At 48.0% G+C, this 26940-nt stretch overlaps 1 protein-coding gene across 4 annotated transcripts in view; it reads left to right on the top strand.

The window, feature by feature from the left end:
• Positions 1-26940, top strand: part of RHBDL3 (rhomboid like 3) — a 161422-nt gene that overhangs the window by 2793 nt on the left and 131689 nt on the right. For 3 of the 4 annotated variants that reach the window (XR_016347529.1, XM_089771824.1, XM_006125162.4), the window contains exon 2: positions 2851-2874. The exons of the other annotated variant lie outside the window; for it this stretch is intronic. Coding sequence is in view for 2 of the 3 variants with exons in the window: in XM_089771824.1 (XP_089627950.1) it covers positions 2851-2874 (24 nt within the window). In the remaining variant the exon portion in view is untranslated. The remainder of the gene's footprint in view (positions 1-2850; positions 2875-26940) is intronic. 4 annotated transcript variants of the gene reach the window in all.

The raw sequence follows: 26940 nt of genomic DNA, 5'->3' as shown, positions 1-26940 counted from the left end.
TCCTAATACATTTTAAATGCAGAGTCACAGCAGGGTAGGTCCCGGACCCGTCACAAGCCAGAATTGAGCCAGGCTGCTGGCCAGCCTGCTAAAAAATGTACTGCCAAAGAGCGGGGAGGGAAATGTGTGTAGTCTATAGCATTAATCTACTTCATATGAATCTCTGAATGTAAATGCTGAACTGTTGTATGGATTTCCCTGTATAAAAGTGCTTTACAAACATTAATGGGCCAGTTTTGCAATTCTCATGTTAGATGAGCATTCATTCCTTATACGCTGAATTACTTACCTGGGAGCTTTGGGTGCATGAGAAAATCAGGATTGTAGCCAGTCTAACTATTGCAATGTCTCTTAGATAAGCAAAGATTCTCCCTAAAGACATATAGAGGAAGCTGAAGCAGAGTAGTATTAATTATGATTATTAATTTATTTTAAAGTGCCCTCTCCCAAGACAGTCGGGGCATCAGTAAGAATGAAAATATAATAACATTTATTAACACACAAGTATAAAAAAGACCACCCTGTATCATTATAATGTCCAAATTGTGACTTGTCCAGGGTCACAGAGAAAAATGACCAAATCCAGAATGTTTTCTGCCCAGCCTTCGGGAAGCATGCAGATACTGGTTTTGTACTGGATTTTTTCCCAGGGGGTAATAAACCGGGGTTTGTTACTTGGAGGATCTGTATTTCTTTTTGGAATTTAGCGTTATGTGCGATCCGTGGCGTTTGTAGTCAGCAGATGTTGAAAATGCTGAGCACTGGGCTATCATGGACTCTAGGAATGGAAGAGAAAACATGGTCTTGAGATGAAAAGCACATATCTGGATGAGATCTGGGGTGTAACCCTGACACTGACTTGCTATGTGATCTTGGGCAAGTCACATGAGGCCCACTCCAGCTCCCATAGAAAACATTCTATCTTTCCATTGACTTCGGCAGGGGGTGGAGCAGACTTTTAAAATGTCTTATGCCTCAGTTTCCCCATCAGGAAGACGGAGATAATGCACACCAACCTGAGAGCCTTGTGGTGAGGCTGATTTTGTTGGTAATCTAGAAGTGCCAAGATTCATTTGTGGGCAATCAGTACATAAAATGTTACAGAAAGTTGTGAAAGTTCCCCTCCCCCATGCAGTTGATGAATTTCAGGTTGGGATTCACAGGCTGCAGAATCCTGTCTGAAAATTAAAACTGTTGAGTTAGGAGCACACCGAAGGCCGAACTGAGCTTTGATTTTTCTTTTTCTCTCTTTGCTCTTCTTTTACTTGGAAACTTGAGATAAGCTCGCTGGCTTGTCTACCAAGACCTGACACACAGTCGATTCTTACACATTGCTAATCACTTAAAAAAGGGAGAGGGCTGTCTGTGGGAGGTTCTGCTCCCGCCGCGTTGGCTGGAAGGGAATGGCACCACTGTGTTGTCATTACAACACTTAGAGTGACATTAAACAAAGCCCGGGTTTAAAATACCCTAACACATGAAAGCATTGGGCAGGTTTACAGGCACAAATGAGAGTTTATAAATGAATATCCACTCCAGCTACAGCTTAACCCACTTGATGGGAATTCAGCAAATTAATATGTAAACCACGACCTCTCCGCTAGGTAGGCAAAGTTCAATAAATGATTGGAAGAGAACATAGTTAAGACTTTAACCGGAGCACTACTCTACACAAAGCAGCAGAGGCATTTTGCCTGCGTGAAATCTGGTGCCAATATTTTTCTCACCTTGCTTTCAAAAGCAAGCGAGGGAGACGCAACTCAGGAGCATTGTACTGTGGTTGGGGGGATGGGTATGAGTGGGCTTTCAAATACTAGACTGGAACTAACTTTTATAGCAGGGTTGGGGAACCTCAGGCCCCTGGCTTGCCTGGATCCGGCCCGTGAGGCTGGGGTGTGTGTGCCCTGCAATGGGGAGACTGTGCTGCTGCCCCATCATGGAACTGGAGCACAAAGTTTATTAGCGGGAGGCTCTCTAAGCTCTGGGGTGCAAGGAAAATGTGCGGAGTGTCTTTTTCCTTCTTAATTGGGGTGCCACGTCAGTGAGGACTTTTTTTTTTTTTTTTTTTGCTTCTCACTTGTGCATGGCCCCTGACTGATGTTTTCTGAGTGAGTGGTCCCCGGCCCAGAAAAGGTTCCCCACTCCTGTTTTATAGGGATCTTGGAACCAGCTGCGTTGCTGTGTCACCCTCACATTGCCACATGGCTACTTCTTCCTTCTCACCATGCCTCTTGGGAAGGAGACACAGTTATGTCCGATTTGAGAGCCCTGCTAGGGAGCTGTCTGCTGCTCGGACTTCTGCGCTTCTGATGGCATGTGAGCCTGAGAGGGGATGCAGAAGTGAGCGCTTTGGATCTGAGGCGGTGCAAAATGTAGAATGTGGCCAGCGACTGGCTTGCTTAGTGGTCCCAAAGCACTTGAAAGAAACAATGAGCCGTGTGAAGGCGAAACACACACACCTGACTGCATGCGGTATCTCCTGCATGGGTCTTTTAATTGCTGAGTTGAGGTCACAAGGATTGGTGGGCAAACTCTTGGTACCCCTGAAACACGGCAGGAGCATTAACCCTTCGAATGCCTCCCTTCTGCCTGGTGATATTATTCATCCCCATTTCTCAGATAAGGACATGAGGCACAGAGAGGATATGACTTGCCCAATGCCTCATCGCAAGTTACTGAGAGAAGCAGGAATTCCCAGCTCACCATCCCAAGTGCAGTCCACCAGATCGTTCAGTTATTTGCCTGTTTAAAGTATATTTCCAGAATGATTTGCATTCTAATATAATTGCTCTTATCTTTTTTTTTTTTTTCCTTTTTCCCCTTCTTTATGCATTGCCTCTTCTCTATCAGCACTGGAAAGCTCTGTTTGATCAGGTATGTGAACTATTCCCATATTTTATCACCCTCCTTCTGGTGAGAGAGACTCTCACATCTTCCTTCTGGTGAGAGAGACTCTCACATCTGCTCGCTTTCCTTTGTGCATTAGAGTTTCCCGTCTGTGCTGTGCTGCGTTGTGTGTGTTTTCAAAATCGGGCTTTAACCTGTGGCCCATGTAACTGAGTTGGGCCTTGATCCAGATCCTCATGCATTGGCATCTGTGATAGACATCACCGCTGCAGCTGCCTGTCCCCATGCAGCTGAGGTTTTGAATGAGTCCTGGAGACTCGATTCCCATCCATAGAGGTGCTGTCCTCTAGGTCAGAGCTGTGTGTGTGTGTATAGAGGTGATGTCCTCCGTGTGTGTGTGTGTGTGTGTGTACATTTATACTCAAATTGTTACCAATTGTGCAGTTCCTGCTCTCTGGCTAGAGGACCTTACTTTCCAAGGCTGTCAACCCAGCACCTTCATGATGATCACTGCTAGGTTCTTTGGGCTAGATCCTTAGCTGGTAAATTGACTTCAGTGGAGCTACTTCAGTTTATTCCAGCAGAGAAGCTGCTCCTTTCATTTTAAAAGTTTTTTTTTTTAAATCACATGCCTCTCTTTCCACTGTGAAATCCATAATTTTTATCTATTTAATTTATGGGAGCCAGATCCTCAGCTGGTGGAAGTTTATGTGGCTCCACTGACGTGGATGCTAATTAGAACTTCTAAAATTATAATCTGTGCTTCAGATTTTCAGACTGGAGCATGGGTTGTAATTTCCAATGCTGTAACGAGCATGCTTGCTTTGTGGCGTTCCTGCCATCAAGCACCATGAAATGCTAAGTAAATACAATTGGGATTTTTGTAGAGTTGCCTCCTTGACTTGCCTCTTGAGTGAAGCATTGTGTACATGAAACTGTCAATTATGGCTCTTAATGCCCCCGGCTTGTGTGTGTGGCTCTCACCTTGTGTCAGGGAGCGGGTGTCCCTTACACTGCCATCGTTCTAGCAGCACTAAAGTTCTGATGAGATTTTGCTGCTGCTTTATGAGGCAATAACCCTGTTCCTGAATGTGAATAAACTACAAAACGAAAGGCTCTGGTGCAGTCTCCTCAGAGGGATGTCCTTGCGGCCAGAGGTATCCTGTTATCATTCAGTAAATAATCTGACTGCTAGCCATGACGAGTGTCCATTTATAACCCGCTAAGCCACGATCTATTATTAATCCATAAATCTAGGTTGAGTAGCATTTGCCAGAGTGCTGCACTGTAGCCAGCTGGTGATTGGAGGCGTAGTAACTAGATCATTGAAATGGTCAATCATATTTAAAGCTCCGTAGTATGTTTTAATTTGTTAGCCTTCTGTGTATTAACGTGGATTGCTCCCATTCAGAGGGATTCCAGTAGGAATCAGTTGAGCTTGAATATTTGTTTTGACCATTCTGGATTTTTCCCTGTTTCAACAATTTTTTGCTTTACTCAGGAGTAGATCCTGGAAGCTCCCTGAACCTGCACTGAAGTAATTGAATCCTTGAAGGATGGGGCTTTTGGCTTGTAACTATGCGGGCTCAGAGAGGAAGTGGCAAATTCCAAGTGGATGCAGAGAACTTGACTGTACAGCTGGGGTGTCATTTTTAAAAAATGGCATGATGGCAGTTGCTTTTATGGTACATTTCCCCAATGACAAGGGAAACAGACTGTAAATCAACATCTCTCATAATTAGCCACATTTGAATTAGGGCTGCAGCTGAAATTTAAACCCTGTCCATAAGGCTTTATTATCAAAGAGAAGGCAACCCATGAAAAACCAGTCCCAAGTCCTGAGTAAATCAATACAGCCTTTGTTGCCTGCGGGCAAAAGCAAAAAAGCAGACGTCTTCTTTCAGCATTATATCAGGAAGACAGAAAGCCCATTAGCTTAGCAATGAACAGTAAGATGCTGTTTGTCATGAAACACATTCCCTGTATCCAGAAATTCACTGCACCAAGAGAGAGGCGTGCATTTTGTTGAATGCCAACTGGAATCTGTGTGAAACATGAGGTCAATATCGGGGATTTCTGCTGCACTGGCTAGGGAACACACATACACTGACACATACAGCCCTGTTGTGCAGTGCTAAACCTGATTCCCTCTGTGTGTCTGCCTGGAGGGTGAAACAGGTGCCCAAGGATTTTGTGTGCATTAAAAGAAAGGGTGGACCTCTCTTCCCTTCCCAGAAGTGTTGTGGTCTTAGCACTCTGATACTTGGCTCATTAACGCCCTTACTCCTGTTTCATCTGGAGATGTAGGTTGTGCCCACGAAAGCTCATGATACTAGCTACATTTTTTTGTTAGTCTCTAAGGTGCTGCAGGACCATTCATTGTTTTTTAAGTTCTTACTCCCTGTCAGCCGAAGCACGCGGGTCTCTCAAGTCACTCCTAGAGAGGAAGAGAACAGCTGGGGAGGAGAGGAGCAAATGTGGGAGCCCTTGAGAATTCACAGGCTGTGATCTAGGCTCCGGATGACGGAACTACTGTGAGGATAAAAGAAAGTACAGGTTGGACCTCCCTGGTCTGGCACCCTGGGGATCTGAGTGGTCCCGAACCAGGGAGTTTGCCAGACCAGGGGAGGTCAAGGCTCCTCTCTGGGCTATGGGCGTCCCTAGGGTGTGGGCCTCCCTCCTCACTGCTGGCCCCATGCTGGGCTCCCAGGGTCAGCCTCCTTGAGCTGGGATTCCCCCCAGCTGCCACTGGCCCCTCTCTGCCAGGGTCCCCAGTCAAGCTGGGGCTTCCTGCTGTCCCCGCTGTTTCTGGGGTTCCAGACCGGGCCTGGGACTTCGCTCTGGCCATCACCGGCCCCACTCCCACCAGGGACCTCTCTGCCAGGGACCTCGCTTCTGCCAGGGGTTTCCCTCACCCACCGCTGGCTCAGCTGCTGCCTGGGTTCCCATCTGGGACCAGGGATTCCTCCTGGCCCTGCGGGGTTCCCGGCCAGGACTGGGGATTCCTTTCAGCCGCAGCAGGGGCTCCCTGGCCTCAGGCTGTCCAGGGCTGGACTCCCCAGCCCCACAGGGCCAGCCCCTGCCAGCCCAGCTGGGGCTCCCCAGCACCCAGGGGACTCATAGCTGATTCATGCGCCCCTGGGGCTCTCTTGTCCAGCAACATCCGTGGTCCTTCCTTCCGGACCACGGATGCTGCTGGACCAGAGAGTCCCAGATTTGAGAAGTTCAACCTGTAATGATTAGATCTGGTTGGAAGATGGTTACTCTCCTTCCCCTAAGAATTTTTTATCACATTTTTTATTTATATTGAAAAAAAAGATCTTTTTAAATGTTGGGGGTTTCCCTGGGAAAACAAGGCATTTTTCAGTTTAAAAGTACAACATTTGGGGATTGGTGGAGGGGGGGGGGGGAGGTTTCCTTTGTAAAAATTCCAAACATGAACATAGAAACGTTTGGACAAACATTTCTGTTTAATCCCAACACAATGATGTTAAATATAAGAGACGTATATTGGGATGGAAAATGGCTCTAGTTTTGTCTCATGGATCACTGCATAGCCCTCTACAAAGAGGTGACTTTTACCCTAGGCAGCTAGTCTGAAAATCCTGGAGGTTGAAATGAGAGAGAGGTGTGTGATTTTTTTTGTTTGTTTTAAAAAGTCAAGTAAAGAAAGGCTGGAGAACAGCTCAGAACGGATGGACTGTTCAGTGAGGTTTTAGGATACCACTCGCAGGGTGAAATCCTGGGCGTATTGAAGCCAGCGGCAAAACTCCCCTGGACTTTAGCTGGGCCATGCAAACAGACAGATTTGCAGTGTCGCAGCTCCAATTCCACAGCGCATCTGTGATGCATTTTCATTGTGGGGCCAGGGCCCTTATCCAGTGATAAACTCACTGATTAACTTTTATATGGATTGATACTTTTATTTATTGTGCTCATAAACACTCCCGACCACACACACTTGAGCTCTGCATCTGCCATCTCTCATGGGGCTCAGGCCAGAACTGTGCGCTTCACACATTTGTTTCCATTTCAGATCCTCACTCCAAGCAAAGGGAGAGCTTGTCTTTTCCTCCCTCAGGTCTCTTGGCTTTTTTCCTCATTAGCTTTTCATCTGGTGGAGAGGATTCATTCCTTGTTAGCTATGGAGATGGATTGTATAGCAGGTGGGGCAGAGCGACTGCTTCACCAGGCAGTGTGAAGGCAAATGTGGCCATTGTCTTTTGGCTTGTGTAAAAACACCCCTTGTTAATTCTCTCTCTCTCCCAGAAATAAAGGGGTGTATTCAGTTCCCATGTGGATGCAAAATTTCCTGGTAGTTAAATTAGAAGACTGCAAGTCAGGATCCTTGGATTCTATCCCCAGCGTTGACACTGGTTTGTTCTGTGGCCTTGGTCAAATTATTTAACTTTCCTGTGCCCCCCCGATTATCCCTGTCAGCTGAAACATGCAGGTCTCTTAAGTCATTCCTAGAGAGGAAGAGAACAGCTGGGGAGGAGAGCCAGTGAAAACTCCAGAGAATGGGGAGGAATCCAGTTTAATCACTGTGGTAAAGTGCTTTGAAACCCTCTGATGAAAGTAGGCTATAGAAATGTGCAGTGTTTCTTGTCACAACAGACCAACAATTGTGGCCTTTTCCTAGAGATGGAGAGGGTGTGGGTTTTTTGGCAGCTCATTGACCAAGTTCCAAAAGCCGGAGTAATTCAGACCAGATGCCTTTTTTCAGGCCTCCAGTATCTGAGGTGCCGAGGACTGTTTTGTGGGATTGGTGTCCATGTCTAAGTCACCACCATCTCCCCCTTACCCATACCTTGGTCAGTGTCTGTGAGGGACAGTAGAGTGTTTGCTTTAAACAGACAAAGCCTTTGCCAACCCATCACCTGGGTTCATTTGCCTATGAGTCTGGGCTGCATTTTTGTTGCAGCTGTGTGCGAAGGCATGGATTCTTCCATCATATTTCTACGTGGGTGTGACGGTATCAGATAAAGTGTTTACTGGGAACCTCCAGAGATGGTTGGGCAGCCAATGAGAAGCTGGAGATCCATAAAACTCTGCAGACATACAGGCTTTCCTCACTAGAAGTCCAAGAGAAGTTCCCAAAAATTTGGACTTACAGCGAAACAACTTAAAGCGGGGAATTTTTCCCCCATGCACAAATTTGCACAAATTTTTCCGTTTGTGCAAATTGTTTTTTTTTCTTTTTTGCATGACTTAAGAGCGAAGTTTTACAATGCATCAGTTCTTACAAATGTCCACGACTAGTGCGGAGTGGATGTATACCATGGTGACTTATAGCGGGGACGTCCTGCACCCAAGACCAGAGGAGTCATTCTTGTCCGTGCCACGGAAAGTTAAATTGACGACAATAGTGTTAGGATCACATGCAGCTGAGTCCACTTTGTGGTCATTGCAGAACCATGGTTCAAAGCTGCACGGAGTGAAATCCTTGCTGTTTGCCTTCTGATGAGGAAGAGGTGGCTTTATTGGAAAGGGCTGTTTCCTTGCGGTTGTGGAGATGCAAACACAACTGCCTTGTGCTAGGGCATGAAAACAAGGACGGTCACCAGAAAGTGAAAGTGACGAGGCTAGCTTTGAGTGCAATGCAGAAAACCAAACATAGACAGGGGAAAACCAATTAGCTATCGGCCTAGATCCTGAATGATTGAAGGTGCAAAGCACTTGGCAGAATTGGACTCGCTGGATGAAGTTGTTGGTAACTGAGGCAAGGAGCTATTTTTAAGTAAATTATCTTTGTTTTAACAGTGACCCCTTTCTCACTGTAGCCTTTAATGCAGTTAAGACAATATGTTTCCCATGCTATAAAAGAGATTCCAGTTTGCTCATTTGGACACTCTGGAGTTTTAAAAAGCACATTTTAGTTTGTGTTGTTTTCCCCCTTCGTTTGTTCCTGGATACATTTACTGCCTGTGTCTAGCAAAAACAGCAAGATTGTTTAATTTGAGGCATTGACAGTGCTTCGTGTATGGTCAGTTTTTCTGTTTTCTCTGTAAAATCACTTCTTTCCCCTCTTCTTTATACGGATCTTAAACTGCCGAAACTGACAAGGAGCTCAAGGAAATGCAGAGCATTTTCTAACACTGCTTTTAACTCCTTTTAAATGTTGGCTATATGTCAAAATGTTGCTGTTCCTTTAACACAAAACATCTTTTGGCTGATCCTCCTCATAACAGCTGTCTCTATTAAGTGCATTGTGTCAACAGAAAGAACCTTGTGGGGTATAATATTAATGAGGGAACACTCATGGGGAGCTAACTATTTTATAGTGCGGACTGTGGTGTAAATGGCCTGACTCTCGCGGATGCCCAGGGGTTATGAATCAAGCCCCAAAAATAGGGTCAAGCTTTCTGTTGATCCAGCTCATTGAATTAAGCACATTTGTAGGAGCTCGGGGATGTTTCTTCCTCCCGACCAAGAGAGGGCTTGTAAAAGGGGGAAAGAAACTTAAAAGCTAGGAGAGCACATTTGGTATCGTGCAGAGGGGGCTCTGCATATGTCCCATACTCCAGAGTCTAATCTCATTTATAGTTGTCAGTGGGCCTGTTAGAGGAGATGAAAAGGAGAAGACAAGGAGGCAGAATATATTAACCTCGTGCAGAGGGCCCTAAGAGAGCACCTGCCTCTGCCCCATTACCTTGAGAAGGGGGCAAGGACGACAGCTGGGCATGTATCATCTGCTGTTCTTTGAAGCGCACTGTCCATGGAACATACGATTAATGAGTCAAGGGAGGGTCTATTGTAAACCACAAAGACTGGGGGCTTAAGTAGGGCTCTCAGTCCTCTTTCTTCTCGCTACTGCCATCACTTTACATTTCTCAAGTGGAGCAGGGGGTGCAGCCAGCCACAGTCTGAGACCACAAAGCCTCCCTTTTTCCTCTCTTCCCTGCTGACCCTTGTCACGCGGCATTAACCTTTTGACTCCGTCGTTTTGGACTTCGGGTTGGAAAAAGTCAATGGAAATTAATTGCACAGTGTGTGTTTTCTAAGAGAGGATGTGTCGGGGGGAGGGGAGGGCAGGCGGTGGTGTGTCGTTGTTTTCTTCAATGATGGGATGTTTCTCATGCGCTGATACTGTATGGGCCAGTCCTATAATGATTCCCTGGTACCCTCCATCTGAGGGTCTCCGAGCGCTTTGCAAACATTAAGCCCGATAGCACCTTTGAGAGAGATTTGTCATCATCCCAGTATGAAAGAAGGGAAATTGAGGCACAGAGCTGTCAAGACTTGCTCAAGGTGGGGCAGCCGGTCACTAACTGAGCGTAAGTCCTCTGCTTTAACAATAAGCCCCCCTTTTGTCTCTTGCGAGCCCAAGGCTGCAGGCATCAACAGGGGGTCTGCGACAGTTTTGTTGATAGTGGGGGTGTTGAGAGCTGTTGAACCCAAATGGAAACCCTGTATATAAAATAAACCAATTTAAACTAGGGAGTGCTGCCGCACCCTCCACACCACTAGTCCCAGGACCTAGGATCAGCAAGGGGAGTGGATAGATGCCCAAGAGATGGAGAGATCAGTAAGATCCTCAAATGTTGCTTCTGTGACTGCTCCTTCACTGCCAGTATCACACAAACAACACAAATTGTTGTTAATAAACCTATCCACCTGGACACTCCTTTCCCTATCCCATGCAGCTCAGCTGCCAGATTCCCTTTTCACCAGCTGTTCCATTTCCCATGGCTGGCTTCCCTTCCACTAACTTCCCATTGCTATTGCATTGGGTTGCTCTGTTGGGGACTGCTAGCCACAAGTGCAAAGCCTGCTGGGAATAGAAGCCACCATCATGAGCTGGCCGTGGGTGCACCGATGGAGCTCTGGCAGGTGGGACTAGAGCAGTGTTTCCCAATTGGTGCTCCGTGGAACCCCGGGGTTCCGCAAAGTGAAAGTAAGGGTTCCACAAGAACTCGGCACTTCCCTGCCTCCTCTTAAAGAGACAGAGCCTTTTTGCGGTGGGACTCGCCGAGTCTTTTTTTTTTTTTTTTTCTCAACAAATTTTACCCTGGCAACCGTAGGGGTTCCTTGCAATTCTTTTCAAGCTGAAAAGGGTTCCTTGGCCAAATAACATTGGGAAACACTGGACTAGAGGAATGGCTGCTTCTCCCCATGACAGTGATTTTTATACTTTCACGCACTCTTACGGGCTCGCTCCCTCTTTGCAAATGGCTGTGAATCACTTCTGATTTATAAGGGAGAAGAACATGGGAGACAAGTTTCCAACCAGTCTGGCTAATGGGAGTTGAGCAGTGCAGGATGTGGCAGGCAAAAATGAGCTGATCATTTCCTGTCTGTACCAGAGTGAGTCTTTCTGATTCTTCCACCTTGACCTAAGTTAAGACTCCTGCTCTCTCTCTCTCTCTTTCTCTCTCTCTCTCTCTGCCTCCTCCCTTTCACTTGCCTGCACCTCCTCCCTACCAACAATGCCAGAACCAGTAGCTTCGTTTCCACTTTGGCTTGGCTGACATGCTGGCAGGTTCGCCTGATGGGACTTCCATAGAAATATCTGGAGACTTTCAAAAGGCTTCTGGGGTGTGGCTTGCCATCTTTGCACTCCAGTGGGAGTTTAGCCTGTGCAGAAACTGCATGTTCAAACATTCCAGGCACTTCCTCTTTGTATTAGGAAATTGTAATAAACATAATTCAGCCCCAGGAAAAATGCTAGAAGGATGAGACCAGTCTTAAACAGCTCAGGCAAGTTTATTGTCAGTTGGGTGCATCTCTGGATTTGTAAAATCTTGAGATTTCTTTACAAAAATAGGTTTCTGTTCCCCTTTCTCTCTCTGAAACGCTTGGGAAACCAGAGGTGACAGAAGTCAAGTTGCACTCAGATGGTTCTACCTCAGTGTTGTCAGTGTGATTTTCAGTGGGATACTTTTTCTTCCATTGCAGTTTAGTTGGCTGAGTGGGCTTTTTAGGTGCACGTGTTTTCTTGCTAATGTGTTGCTTGGAACATCTTGTCCTGCATGCAAGAAACCACTAACGCAATATTAATGTTTAAGCTTGTGTGGGGGTTTTTTCTTTTTTTTTAATTTTAAAAATCTTCAATGCAGCATGGCCAAACACTGCTATGCAAATTGTCTGCGTGCTTAGTCTCACTCTCTAGCACTGATATTATTGTGGGTCCCTGTCTCTATAGGAACGGTGCCAGCTGGCTAGCTAGTCAAAACAACTTGCAGATTTCGCTTTCTCTCTCTCTCCCTCCCTCCTTCTTTCTTTAAATCATCATCACTTAGGCTTGTTACATTTGAAAGGCTTCCAAAGATACCTTTCAAGAGATCTGGTAGACGAAGGCTTTCCCCATAGGTCATGCTGTGTTTCTAGAGGGCACTTGTTGCAAACCCACAAGAGTATGTTTAGAAAATAAATGCATCTGTGGATGTGACATAGGCCAAGAAAATCCAGGAAATGCCTAGTTGAGGCTATGTTCTGCCTCCAGCTCCTCACTCCGTTAAGCTTCGTGGCTGCAAGCACTGGGCTGAAAACGAGTCCGGTTCTGATCACGCCAGATCTCCTGTCCTCAGAAGGGTGCAGGCCAGGGGGCTTGCTAGATGGAATTCTGTTCTCTGAGTCAGTCATTCAGCATGATGCTGGGGGTGTCTGTGGCTAGAGACACCATGTTGGGATGAGAGCATGGGGCGGGGCATTTGTGCACACAGAGATTCCAATGACTGGTGCAAGAGTGGAGTCACTAAGCCGAAGGCCCTGGCCAGGTTCCTAGCTGGCTAATGGGGTGCTGCTGGAGAAGTGGGACCTCACTTCCCCTGTTGTGTGTGGTTGGTTTTTCAAGCCCCCTAGAGAGTAAGGCGCCCAGCTCACTGGGAGGTGAGTTCCCAACTCCTTTAGGCCTCTTTGAGAAGGCCAGCTGATAACACTAGCCTAGTGCGTGCTGTGTCCCAGCCCAGAGGTAGCTGTGGGGTAGCGGCGGCTGAGCCATCCCCAGAAGTGCTGTCTGTAGAGCACGTGGGTGCTGTGTACGGTATGTTTGAGCTTCCATCCTTTGCAGCTGCTTCAGCCCAGTGGGAAGCACGGCGGCTGCCATCTGACCTATTGCCACATCATATCACTGGCCTCCCTCTCCCTCCCCCTCCTCCCCAGTCAGCAGCACTAGCGCTAAGCCACAGGGGACCTGCTCTCGAATAATAGGCCACGCTTGTCAGGGTGACTACCTGACACCATGCTTGGCACAGCTCGTTTCTGAGCTGGTCCCAAAGGGGAGTTCATTTTTCACTTAAAACACCAGGATCCCTGGTGTGGTTGCTATGGCATCTGATTATCGTTGGTACCTGTGGGGGTCTCCCTCGGGGTCAGGGCACCACTGGGTGAAGGAGTCACGGCAGCTTTTAATTCTCCCTTCTCTCCCAAGTAACCCCCTGCCCTGGGGAGATATTTTTTTCCAGTCGTTGCTTGGGAACAGCTGTGCAGGGTGGCCTGACGCTGCCAGTGACCAGCGTAATGAGGGGTGAAACTGATGTTAAACAAGCCCGATCAATCTTCCCTGCAGAAAACATTCTTCACGGTCTCTGATACTTGACACACTGTAGGGAGCATCTGCTTTGGAGCTTTTGGGCAGAGACAATCTGATGGGAAGAAATAATCTAGGCCATGAGAGGAAAAGCTAAGGATCAGATACCAGATGGCTAGTGCTAAATCTCTCAGCCCAGGCCCTTCTTGGATGGCTTTTTCCCTAGGGGCTGTCCCCTCCCTGCTGAAATCCTTTAGTTCTGGAGTCGGGGTGAGACTCACCCCTGGTACGCACTGCAGAGATAGGTTGACGTAAGCTGTCTTAAGTCAACTTCATAATGTCCATCCCCACAACAATATTCCTTCCCCCGACGAAACTCACCTGCTGTGTTGACTTCATAACGACATTTCCACAAGAGGCTGGAGCAATGTAGACACTGCATCGCTTAACTGGCCTCCAGGAGCTGTCCCACAATGCTTATTGTGGCCACTCTGGTTCCTGTTTTTAGTTCCACTAGCCAGAGCAGCTGGAGACATGCCGCTTTTACACAGAGCTGCATGCTATCCTATGCAAATGTACCTCTTGTTATGGTTGCAGAATTATTCCCTCCCTCTTCTCTCCCCCCCCCACCCTTTCCTGCTGTGCAGCTTTGCAACCCCTTCCCAAGACACCCTGTGCTAGAGTTGCAACGGGACAGAGACGACCAACTTTACCAAAGCAAAGAACGAAAAACCTCATACTGACTATCTCAAGGGCTTAATTCTGCGAGGTCCGGAGGACACTGATCTTTACTGAGCAAAGCACTTACATGCATGCTTAAATGGTCAATGGACTATTCACCTATTTGAAAGGGGATGTGCTTAAAATACACTTTGCTGGATTGGCACCCTTGTAGGACCTTGCAGGATTGCTCCCTCAACCCTGCTCTGCACTAGGGAGTTATTTCAAAATAACCCCTTGTTGGTGGGGTGTCTGCTCCTCACTGGCCTCTAAGAGTTAAAACCCATCCCTGGGAGTAGGGTTGCCAGGTGTCCAGTATTCACCCAGGCAGTCCGTTATTCGCGTGCCCCATCCGGTAAAAAAACCAGAAAATACTGGACATGTAAAATGTCTGGTATTTCCTGTTTCTCTTGGACGGAAGAGAATTTTCCCCTGCCATGTCTGGCAGGGGAGTGAGGAGCGTGGGGCCATTTAAAGGCGCAGCACTTTTTTTTTTTTTTTTTCCAACAGCTTTGGTCTCTCACCTTTTTTTTTCTCAATAGAATTTTTTCCCTGGTGGGTTTTTTTTTTGGGGGGGGGTGTTTGGTATTTTTGGTTAAACCATCTGGCAACCCTACCTGGGAGAGGGCTGGAGCAGTGGAGCCAGCAGCTGTCCTGGTATGAGCCAGTTAGGGCCCAGCTGAGAGCTGTGTAAATAAAGGCACCTGGAGAGGTGGAGGAAGATACACTCTTGCTCTGGCATGGGGACAGGAGGGACATGGCTCCCAGGGAAACCGGACGCTTCCTGAGACAGGGCAGTACTGGGAAGAGGCAGGCAAAGCTGGGAGCTCTGGCCAGACTTCACTCCCAGGCTGCAGGCCCTGAGACAGGGCCTGAGAGGAGGCCTGAGAATACTAGGGCTGTAGTTAGAGTGGGACTGGGGAAAGGCAGGCAGAGCTGGAGGAAGCTCTGGCCAGGGAAGCTCCTAGCTTGCAGGGCCTGAAGCAAACCCTGTGTGTATTAAGGCTGCAGAGAAGCAGCAAGGGCAGGCAAAGCGAGCAGGTCCACACCCCCTTGCCAATGATGAGCGGGCTTTTCAGCCTTGCAGTTGGCCCCTATGGTAAGTGGCTAGATGAAAACTGGAGGTGGGTCACTGAGGCAAGGGGGGCATAAGGGTTGGGGGGTTCCCAGAGGGGGAGGACCCCAGAGTGCAGAGACACGGAGAGACACCAGCCACAAAGGGGCTCTCCAGCACCAAGAAGCTAATTCTCAGAGTGACCAGCAGGAGGTGCTGTGGTGGTGAGTTGCACTGTTGCGCGTCCCCTCCTCCCCCACCTTATTTTGAAATAAAAAGTCCACATTACCAAGCCCATTATTTCAAAATCTGTACTCCTGCTTTCCTTGGGGAAAATAGTTATTTTGAAACAGCATTAGTATGGACGTCTGCTGCTGCTATTTCGAAATAACTACTCCCCAGAGTAGTTTGAAGTAATTACTCCTCAGTGCTTCCTGTGGTTCTAAGTCCAGGTAACGCATCCACATTAAAGGATCCTGCCTCTGACTAATTTTGAGGCTTCCCCTTAGTGTGGACACGTTATTCGATTCTGTTCTTTCGGGAGTTATTATTTCGAGTTTACTTACTTTGAAATAATTTCCTAGTGTAGACAGGCCCATAGAGAAACACGCAATACACTCTACCAACCAAAATATTGGGAATTCAGTTTTTTATTTCTGCTGATTTCCTGCCAGCTTTTCACAGGAGTTTTCATGTAGGTTACACGGAGAGCAGAAGCAAGTGACAGGAATCATTTTTCCCCTCAATGCTTTGCTAGAGCCTAAATAACCTATAGACTGAGCTCATACCACAGCTTTTAGAAAAGGGTTAGAAATCTCAGTGGTGTTTGGTTATGTCTGCGTGTGTGTCCTGGCTGTGATAACATAGTTCTGCTCTCCAGGTGGCATTGGAGGGCTAGCTTGGATCTCATTTGGGTTTCTCCTGATTTCCTGGACTGCACTCAGTTAGCAAATGCTAGAGGCAACAGCAAACCTTGCTGGGAGAGTCCTTTAGGAAGGGTCGAGGAATCCAGACATACATGTGGCTGTCTGGCATTTCAGAGAGACTCTAAGGATGTTGACATGTTTTTCCATCACGTATCTTCCTCCTTTTCTTGTAATCCTGGAGCCTGTTCCCCCCACTGACTCCACCTGTGTTAGATAGTGGAGACAAAAGGTAATGTCTGACTTCTTTGTACCAGTTATTTCAGCACTGGGAGCTGTCTGTGGGACTTCAGCCTCAGCAGAGGGAGCTCACACATTGGGTTTTGTGGGTCCTGCAAAAATGGCGATTTAAATTTGGACTTTTTTCCCCATTACCGAACAGCCTACGCAGACAGCCTGGCTCGGGAAGTGCTCCTCCAGAGCAGAGCAGTAGCCTGTTAGCGGAGCAGGGGCTGGGAGGCCGTACTGACGTTTCCTTTGCTGATTTACAGAGGATGCTGGTGTCCAGGATAATCAGCCAGTTCTAGCGATCGCTGTAAGATCACTGCTTCACAAATGTTTTTTGCTTTGCCGCTTGTCATTTTGGAGAATTATTTTGGGTTACCCTGACCAGACAGAGGGTGCGGGCGCATCATGGCTGTCATGTCTGTTAGCATGTTCCATTGTCCGGCATCTTATCCTTAGCATCTTCCCTGGTACTCCTCTGTGGTAAAATGGCCAGGCAGAGCTGGCCTTACCAGGAGGCGAACTGAGGCAGCCGCCTCAGGTGCCAAACTGTGTGGGGGGGGCCCACTAGGACCCAGAGTGTAGAAAATTGTGTCTGCTGCTGGTGTATATGTCGGCAGCAGAGCAGCACCACGAGAGCAGTAGAGCAGGAAGAAGGCAGAATTGAGACCTTTCTAAGTTTTGGCCCAAGCGAGGAGGCGTGGGGGCATCATTTGAGCTCCCCGCCTCAGGTCCCAAAATGTTGTGGGCCAGCCCTGTGGCCAGGATAGGATTGACTGGGTTACCCAGAGTATTATGGGATGGAGCCACACTCCACCCCTTCCCCCAGTTTGTCAATGTGAGTCTTCCCCCCTCGCTCCCCATGATCCAGTTGAACAAAGCAGCAAGTTGTTGCACTGAGCAGTCCCTTAACAAAATCCATACCTAGCCATGTCGCCACTGGGGACCTTCAGAATAGGGGTGTAAAATCGCGTTTAATTGGTCAGCTCCTTAAAGGGGCAGTGGGTGGGGTCGGGGGCAATTCAGCCTGGGTGGGATGGAGCAGCCTTCCCACTGCTGTGGCCGGGGATGGCTTCCCCAATTATCACCCCTCACAGACACTAACCTTCCCCCTGCAACCCCCTCTGTTCTAAAATCTGATTCGTCAATTTTATATGTGTTCACTTTTTTTTTAGTGTATCACTTTGGTATATATGGTTGTACCAATTTTCTTCCACAAATTGATCTGAGGAAGAGGGTCTGGCCCACAAAAGCTCATCACCTAATAAACCCTCTTGTGAGTCTTTGAAGTGCTGCATAGTCCTGTCTTTTGTTTCAGCTAGACCAGACTAACACGGCTGAATCTCTATCACTAACATGGTGTGTGTACGAGATGTCCTCTTCCCCCAGGCCGCTGCCATCCAGCTAAGTGAATTCTACACTGGACGCACTCCAGAGATCTGGGACTGCGTTGCCGCGGTGGTTGAAGTGCTAATAACATGCCGGGTGGGAGGCATTCGCTTGCTTTCATACGCTGTCGTTCACAGCATCTGAAGGGGGAGTGTGTGAGGCAAACAGGCACTCCACCTCTCCCTTCAAGGTAGGTGGGGACAAGGCCCAGGACACCAGAGCACAAACCACATCGCTTCCCCCAGAGGTGCAGTGGGCTGTTTGTATGCACACGCGCATCTGATATGGGACACGTGGTCGGGCAGAGCCGTCAGGTCAGAGGGATGGATTCTTGATCAGCCCGGGTGTTCACGCTACGTAACCTCTCCAGGCATGACCGCCACCGAGCAGAATTCCCCATGGGGGAGTGTGTGTACAGTCGCCGCCCAAAAGTTATCATGTGTATTGAACCGTCTCCTTTTGGGATTCCCAGGGTTGAGCTCTGGCACCCTGCTTTGATTGATGGGGCAATGGAGAATTGCTGTCGGTGGCCAAGCAGAACTGGAGCAGAAAGTCATTTGCTGGCTGCTGATTTATGGGCCTGATAAACAGTCATGAAAGGGGCATTTGAGAATCCTGTGTACCCTGTTGGGTTCCAGGTGACTAGCAACTCTGTCCCGTGATTTGACCGTGTGGAGTAATAAAACTGGGGACGCTAATTAACTTCTTGGCCTGCTGAAAAACAAAGTACTCTGCTCTTTCAAGCAAGAATGAGCTTATGGGCTAATGAGCCTGCATTAATGACAGAACGTGTAGCCGCAGCACAACAAGGGTACGTCTAGACTGCAACCCTCTGTCAGCAGAGGGATGCAGATTAGGCAGGTTGACATTGCAAATGAAGTGGGGATTTAAATATCCCGTGCTTAATTTGCATAAAAATGGCCACCGTTTTTGCTGACTCAGCACTGTGTTGGCAAAAAGAGGCAGTCTAGAGGGGAATCTGTCGAGAAAGAAAGCCTTTTTCGACTGATCCTGTAAACCTCCTTGCAGGAGGCATAAGGGATCTGTCGAAAAAGGTTTTCTTTCTCGACAGATCCCCCTCTAGACTGCCGCTTTTTGCTGACAGTGTGGATGAGGAAGAAGAGGAGAATGATCAGCAAGCGAGTGGGGCAACTGATCTCACTGACAGGACCTTCTTATAACTTTGGAGCCAGCCACCTCCTCCCAGGATGTCTTGCTGCTGGGCCCTGATGTGGGGGAGGTGTCAGCCGACGGTCAGGGCAGTGTGTGTGTGTATGCTTCTGAGAAAAGGTTTAACGTCCGTGTCTTTACTGCTAGGACCGGGGTCCCGTCGCAGAGGGTGGCCAGCAGGCCAACAGACGCCCCGTTATATAGAAAGAGCTTATTACACTTTAGATTTTAACTGCTAGAACACAGGGGTTCCTTCGCAGCGGGCAGCCTGGGAAAGGCTGGAAAGGTGCCCCAACGGATCTTGTCACCTGGGAGTGACACAGATCCAAACGCCTAAGCTCTCCTTATGTCTGTCCCTTTATGACCGGCTGAAGTTCTTTTAAATTGTGCTTGGTTCTGTTACAGCAACTGAAGGAGTCAGGTTAAAGCTTAAACAGTTACAGGTTTATTAAAAGACTTATAAAAGCATATGGTTACAATGGCTATTGCTCTATTTCTTAAATGCTAACAAATACAGATTTTAAAAATGGTTACAAAGAAAATAAAGATAGAAAATAGAAATAATGGTAGAAAATAGAAATAATGGTACCAAGTGACAGCTTAATCTTTAAAGAGCTCTAAGTCTATGTATATATATACTTAAACAAAGGACCACATCCAGGTACAATTTTTACCCCTTTCTGTGCCTCTCGACTCCAGCGTGTCAGGCCAGGGCCGGTCTCTCAATTCCTAGGAAAGACGAATACGAGGTGGGCGTCCCCTTGGAACCTCGGGAGATCAAACACCTAACCCGACCAGCAGATAGATGGTAGATTGACACTCAAAGAGAATGCGCTGCTGGACCTATCTTTATACCCCTGGGGGCCTGTATTCTCTTTCTTATCTAAGATGCCGAATTCTACTGGTCCGTTTTGTGGCGCCAGTTCTTACAAGCAAGTTTCAAGTTAATTTACACTTGCAAGAGAGATAACTAAATTGTGAGCACTAGACATTTTTTTACTGGGCGAGAGATTCCTCCCCCCCGCGGATGGATGTGTGTTCGTATCAATATGGGTTAAGTCAAGGGCACTCCTTGGCAGCCTCTTGGTCAGCAATTGGCATATCTCTGTTTATAGCCATTCACGGTCACACAGCTTGGGCCTTCTGCTCTGTGTGCCCTGTATGCTCCAGGCAAGCAAAAATGGATGTTACAAGGGGATTCCTGTCTGGCTACAGGAGGGCACTTCTGGTGAGTTCACATTTTTAATCATGCTACAAGTGGGATAAGGCAATTGGGGGGGATCTGTGGGGGCCACTGTGTTCCAGAACAGTTTGTTAACCCAGTGTTTCTCAACCAGTGGTATGAGTACCCTTAGGGGTACTCGAGGAGTCTGGAGGGTACGCCAACACAACTGAAATTTGGAGAAAACTGAATGTTTGTTTTAAGTTTACAGTGTTTTTTATTATTTTTGTACTTTTTACACCCAAAAATTTCATCGCCCGCCCAGCCACGATTCAGTTGTTTAAACAAATGTGTTGCGACAGTAGAAAAAAAATGTTGTGTCTGAAAACTAGGTACTGGGGATACTTATAATTTATTTATTTTTTTAAAAAAGGGTACTTTATTAAAAAAGGTTGAGAAACACCATGTTAACATGTCTGGAGATGGAGCAGGAATCCTCTCTGTGCATCTCCATGAAGCTCTCTCAGAGGAACTTTCATCCTTCTCACAGGGTTTCTGGGGAGCCCTGCCTTGTTCCGTCCTCCACTGTAAGACACACCTTTCCATGCCAAGCCAGCAGTAAATGGTCTGGTGTCATTGCGGCACAAAGCATTGCAGCATAAGGCCCAGGTTTCTGGCTGCATTCTGTCAGTATCCTTATTCAGAGAAGACTGACGTTGTGTATGGGAACGTGTTTAAAGCAGGGGAAGCTATTAATTGATGCCTCTGCAGTAAACCTCCATTTGTGCATCCCCAGTGAAACATGGCTCAAGTCCCTGCCATGCCCGGACCCCTCCCTCTTGCCTGCTTCTGCAGGAAGGGAAAGTTACACTCTCCTGGCACATGGGAGGGTGCTGAACATGTGGTCGCCGTGTGAGCCCCTGCTGTGCCACCGCCTGCCCTGTTGTCATGGTCTCAGCCGACAAGCCTGTTTTAGGCCCTGGCTTCTCCAGCCCCATTGCCCTTCGCTTGAGCTTTCAGACCTTCATGGCTAGGAGCATGAGGTTCCCTCCCTGACTCCTTGGGCTGAGCGCTCCCAGCTACCAGGGAGGCCTCCAGCGAATGGTGAAATGGCCATGCCTGGTTCCACCCACACTGACTGTACCAGCTCTGGCCCTCAGAGCTCTCCCTCCCTTGCTGTGTCCGTCAAAGCCCTGCCCCGGCTCTGTCCTGACTCCTGGTGCTGAAACGGCCACTAATGACAAGGATTTACAGCCAAGGGAGCACCTGAGGAGGCTCGTGTTTCCTGCAGGGTTAAAGGTCTGCAAGAGCCCCTGAGCGCTGGGGGCTGCAGAGCTCCCATTGTCTCTGCCCCTCGTGCCCTGCATGGGCTTGTGGAGCTGTCTACATGCAACCCTCGGAGGGGGCCCAGATGGAAGGATCACTCAGCCCAATCCAACCGGTGTGGGAGAAGGGATCAGGGCCCGCCTCAGCGGCATGCGCACCACAGGGAATCTCTTCCTCAGCCTTCATGCTGCTTGTCGCCCTCCCCCCCCCATCACTAACCAGGTTCTGCTATGGGCTCTTTGCCTCCCATCCCTGGCAGCTTGTCCAGCTCTTTGGCTGTCAGGGCTTAGTGTGCAGCTGGATAGCAGCCTGCCTCTCTCGCCTTCCCTCTCTCTTTGGACAGGGACTGTAAAAGTCTATTGGGAGTGTAATGGTGCAGGGAGCAGCACTGATTCTGCAAGGGAGTCCACCGGGATGTCTGAACATGCCACCTGGAGCAGCGGCTCTGCTGTCCCTGCAGCCAGGCCTGTCTGCTCCCTGGGGTGGTATGGTGCACATGCCAGGGGTGGGGAACACTTAGGGGAGTGGCCCGTGGTTTTTAAGGACAAGGCCTGCATTCCTCCTGGTGGAATTTTGGTCTTTGGCCACCAAATGGATGCACCCCTAGTGCGCACTACTGGCTTCACCCTGAAGATGCTGCGCTGTTATTAATTGCAAGCATCTATCGAATGATGCCTGTCACTGTGGCGTCTGGGCACCTTATCAAGATCACAGCAGAAGAGACCGCATCCAGCAATGCCCAGCTGCCTGAAGCTTTACCAGGGCAAGCAAGAAAGTGAAGCCCGTGTGTTGGAAAACCAGTTGGATGCAGCAAGAAACTCTTCTGGAGTAATTCACTCCGGGGCTGGGCTGTTTTGCGTTGTTGTTCCTGTCTGGGCTGGCTGCCAGTAATGCCACTTGCCAAGTAGTTTGCTAAATAAGCAGCAGCAATGAGGAGACCCAGTGGCTGAGATCTGATTAACCTTTGTAACTTCACCTGCATCTTAGTTGGATTAGCTGCATTTCTTTAAGCAGGGCTTATCTCTGTGACATCTGATGCAGAGAACTTCCTCGGGCAGCAGTGTTCCACCAAAACATTTATTACTAGCAGTTTGCTGCATGCCTGCTGCATAGCTAGTTAAGGCTTCAACCTATTACATTGTTATGGCTGATGCCTAGTGGAGGGGAACAAATAAGCACTGAAGACAGATCTCTCTGTAGAGAGGGGCTGGACTTAATGGCCGGAGCTCAGAGCTGGGTGCCAGAAATATCTGATTCCGTCTGTGGCTTTGGAGCTGTTGCTTAGGCTCTTTGCCTGAGTTTCTCCATCAGCAAAATAGTTTTAGCTTTTGTAGGAGTGCTGTGGGGGATGGAAAAATTGCAATGAAAAACTCTATACAGGTTCGAAGGATCATTATGTCTCTAGGCAAAGCTTCCTTTTCTCCCTTTCCTAATATCATAAACTTCCTTTGGGTCTTATCTGTTAGTATCTTTAAGATCTTTGCCTGTCTCGGGGCTGCAGAAGTGAGCTGACATGGAGACAAATCAGCAAATGGTTGGCATTTCTAGAGCATCTTTCAACCACGTGTCTCAAAGCATTTCAGAAGCGTCACATAATTGGGGAAACTGAGTCACAGAGGTCAGTGACTTGCCCACCATACCACAGAGAGGCTATGGCAGAGCTGACTGTTGAACCCAGATCTCTGCTCCTGGTCCATTTCTTTAATTCCAAGACTCTTCCTTCTCTCAAAATTGTACCCTGTACTATATATAGGCTCTATATTAGACTGAGGCTCATTTCTGGTTCTGTTCTGTGTATTTATTCCTTATAAACAATCATGCACTTTACATGGACAGACCCTTATTTTCCTAAGCAGGGTTATCGGGCCTTAGCCCCCTGCATTCTAAATGAAGTTGCTTTGGGAGCTTAATCCCTTTGAAAATCAGTTCCACTACTTATTTGTTTTCTTTGCTTCCAAATGGGAGACTTAATATTTGCACTGGCATCTGCTTCTGTCTTTGCAGCATACAGCAACACAATGGGCTACATACGGTACAAGGCCAATTGAAGAAACAGTCCTTGCTGCAAAAAGCTCGTAACCACCTAGTCCTAGGGTGTGTTTAGATTACAGGGTTTTTTCGAAAAAAGGGGCCTTTTAAAAAAAAAAAACCTTCCCCTGCGTTTCGACAGTTGCCGCAACTTCCAAAAGTAAATCAAAAGAACGCGGCAGTTTTTTCGACCGTGGAAAACCTCGTTTTACAAGGAATAACATCTTTTTTCGGAAGTGCTCTTTCGAAAAAAGGCATTATGTCACGCAAACTGTGCTTTTTCGAAAGAGAGCATCCAGACTGCCTGGGTGCGCTCTTTCGGAAAAGTGGCTTGCGTTTTCGAAAGTACCGATTGTAGTCTAGATGCTCTTTTTCAAAGGAGGCTTTATCAAAAGTCTCTTTCAAAAAAGGCTTGCAGTCTAGACGTAGCCCTAGACTCCAACCCAGAAAGAAGCAGAACTGATTTATGGAGGGCTTTTTCCCAGAGCCTGCCTTCCTCCAGCAAGAGCCAATTAATTATCTCCTAAACAAACTTAAAATAAATGTCTCCTTCCCTTCCACACCAGTAACTGACCCTGGCACACCCACTATCCCTATTGTTCATTTAGGTCAGCTGCCTATCTTTGGCATAATAGGAGGGTTACTTACCTATGGGAGGGTAGCTCTCTGCTATATATGGACACCTAAAAAAATCTGAGCTGTAATTTAACATCAGAGAGCGTCTCTGCAATAGGAGGAATAAAAGATGCACCTAGCCTCCCCTATAGATACTTTGAGGTCAAGAGGCTGACAGTAGATGCTTCTATAGCATTTGAAGTGTATAACAGTTCATGAAGTTCAAGGGTGGAACTTCAGGAGGGTAGAGGGTGAGGGTGGAACTTCGGGAGTATGGGGTGGGGAGAGCAGCTGTGCACGCCGGGATGTGGCTTACTTTTGATCCCGTTCTCTGGCCTCTAAGGGAGCATGGGGAAAGTGCTTGCATGCCATGCATGCCTCTCACGCTTGGCTGATGTGTGAGAGGCATGTACAGCATGCAAACACTTGCCCCTCGCTCCCTTAGCGTCCGGGGAACAAGTTCAAAAGTAAGCCACGTCCTGGCACACGTGGCTGCGGGGTGGGGGAGAAGAAAAGGAAAAGAAAAGTAAAGATCCTTACTTGTATATTTCTCTGGACCCCCTGCAGTGCCCTCGGGGACCCCAAGGGGTCTGCTGACCACAGGTTGGGAACCGAACCACTGTTCTAAAGTGTTGGGGGTATGTGTATTTTTTACTGGTGAGAGATGATCAGTGTTCCCTGTAAGCTGAGTGCTTGGCCACCCAGGGGAGATTAAAATGCTGCCCAGCTAATTAGCAGAATGCCCACAGCTGGCAGCATGTGTTTCTATTGGTGGTGCACATCCGCACATGCCTCAGAGGGCATAACAAAATTCTGCACACGGATGGCACAAATTAGAGAGAACATTGGTCAGGACTGCCAGTCCTAGTTGCATAATAAGTGGCATCTGGCCTTGGGAAACGAGACTGAAAATTTGTAATTTTCCCTCCAAACTGCCTAGGGGGTTTGGACACTCAACTCCTATTCATTTGACTAGAAACACTAAATGTATTAAGCAGCTTTGGAACACATCAGCTTTTAAGCCCATATACACATGATAGCAGGGATTTGGAGATCTTTAACATTACCCAGAAAGGTTCTTTAGTTTACCTTTTGGTCGTTAGCCTTGGTGAAGAAAACACACTTTGTGACTTGTTATTCAAAAACCCCAGGGAAAAGCAGATGACCTTTTGGTTTTTTCCTTAGTAGTTTGCTAGCTTTTCCAATTCTCTGGACGTTTGGGCACTCAGCAGCAGTTGCTCTGACCACCAGGTTCTTCTTCAGAAATTCTCCATTTATCCTTCTTGGGTGTAACCCAACTTATTTGGGCTTATGGTCGGTGTTCTCTCAAAACTGTGCAGCAGCACAGCTTCACAGGTCAGGCCCACCCAGTCAGAGGCTCAGGGCAGGGAGCTGACTGACTGGACGGAGGTGATTCATCAACTGTGAAGCTGTGCTGCTGAGCAGCTTAGAGGGAACACTGCTTGTGGTGCTTGGGTCCAAAAATTTCAGTGTGGACAGTTGGACCTGGGCAGGAGCCCAGGTTCTGAAAATTTCCCCTGTTTTGGAGATTCAGAGCCCGGGCCTTCAGCCCAAGCCCAAACATCTACGTGGTAGCTTAATAGAGTGTTTATCAACCTTTTTTTTAATAAGGTACCCGCTTTAAAAAAAAAAATTGTAAGTACCCCCAGTACCTACAGTTTTCAGACACAATTTTTTTTTCTACGATTGGAACAGATTTGTTTAAACAACTTAATTGTAGCCAGGTGGGCGATTACATTTTTGGGTGTAAAAAGTACAAAAATAATAAAGTGCTGTATAACTTAAAACAAAAATTCAATTTTCTCCAAATGTCAGTTGTGTTGATGTACCTCCCAGACTTCTCTTGAGTACCCCTGAGGGTACTCGTACCACTGATTGAGAAACACTGGTTTAATCGTCTCACAGCTGACTCTAGCCAGCCATGGCCATGCTATGTGACTTTTATCATAATACAGGGGTATTAACAGAAGCTCAGTTCCATGAACTGGCATTTATTTTCTTCTACCTGCTGCTGAAATTAGCTAACGATTGCTCCACTGACGATGTGACACAATGATTTTTAAGAGTCACAAAATAAGCAACTGTGTTGGGGTCCCCGAGATGAGCCTGCTGAGCAAGATTTGACTCAGTCTCTCACCCTAACAGATTGTACAAGCAGCTTATAGACGTTCCTCAGTAACAGCCTGGACTCCCTCCAGCCTGGGTCCATCTTCCCCAGTTCAAAGTCTTTTTCTTCCAGATATTGAGATGGGGGTGGAGAGAGGCCATGTGATGTCACCGTCTTTCTTTTTATACCAGGGGTCTCAAACTCACAGCCCAAGCAGTTCCACAATCTGTCCCATGTGTAGCTGCCAGCACAAGTCCTTGCAGCCTGTGTGTGTGTGTGTGTGTGTGTGTGTGTGTCCCCGTACCCTTCCCCCAAGCCCAGCCCTGCTCCGTCCCCACCCCACCCCTTCCTGCCCCTGCTCCGCCTTCTCCCCCTATTACACCCCTTCCTTCAAGTCCTCTCTCCTGAGGCACATGGCCTGGAAGATGGCAGCAGAGCAGGGGATCCTTGCTCTGTGGGGGAGTCCGACCTCTGCTGCTAGCTCCAGCCTACCCAGGGCCCTGCAGGTTCACCTGAGTATGGGGGACCATCCCTTCCATAGGACAGTAGGGACAGCTGCTGTGGGGCAGGGCCTGGGCAGCCACTATGAACCGGCCTTGCACCCACCTCCCCTGGGCCACAGGAGTGTGCCAGCAGCAGTGTGGCGCGATCAGCTGGAAGCTGCTCTAGCCCCTCTGTGCTGCCAGCCAGGACCCTGGCGGGGGGGCATTAAATTGCTTGGGGGTAGCGGGCAGGACCAGGAAATGCAGAGACCCCTGCCCCTCCCCCAAGCCCATGCCAGAGGGAGATGTGTGCTAGGAGGATCTGAGGACTGGCACTGTCAATAAGGTAAACTTGAGACTCTTGGGTTGTGTCTAGACTGGCCAGTTTTTCCGGAAAATC

This window comes from Pelodiscus sinensis, chromosome 20 (genome assembly GCF_052426305.1).
Source record: "Pelodiscus sinensis isolate ZL-2025 chromosome 20, ASM5242630v1, whole genome shotgun sequence".
NCBI lineage: Eukaryota > Metazoa > Chordata > Testudines > Trionychidae > Pelodiscus > Pelodiscus sinensis.
Note: the sequence above shows the minus strand (reverse complement) of the source record. Positions and strands in the feature narration are given on the sequence as shown.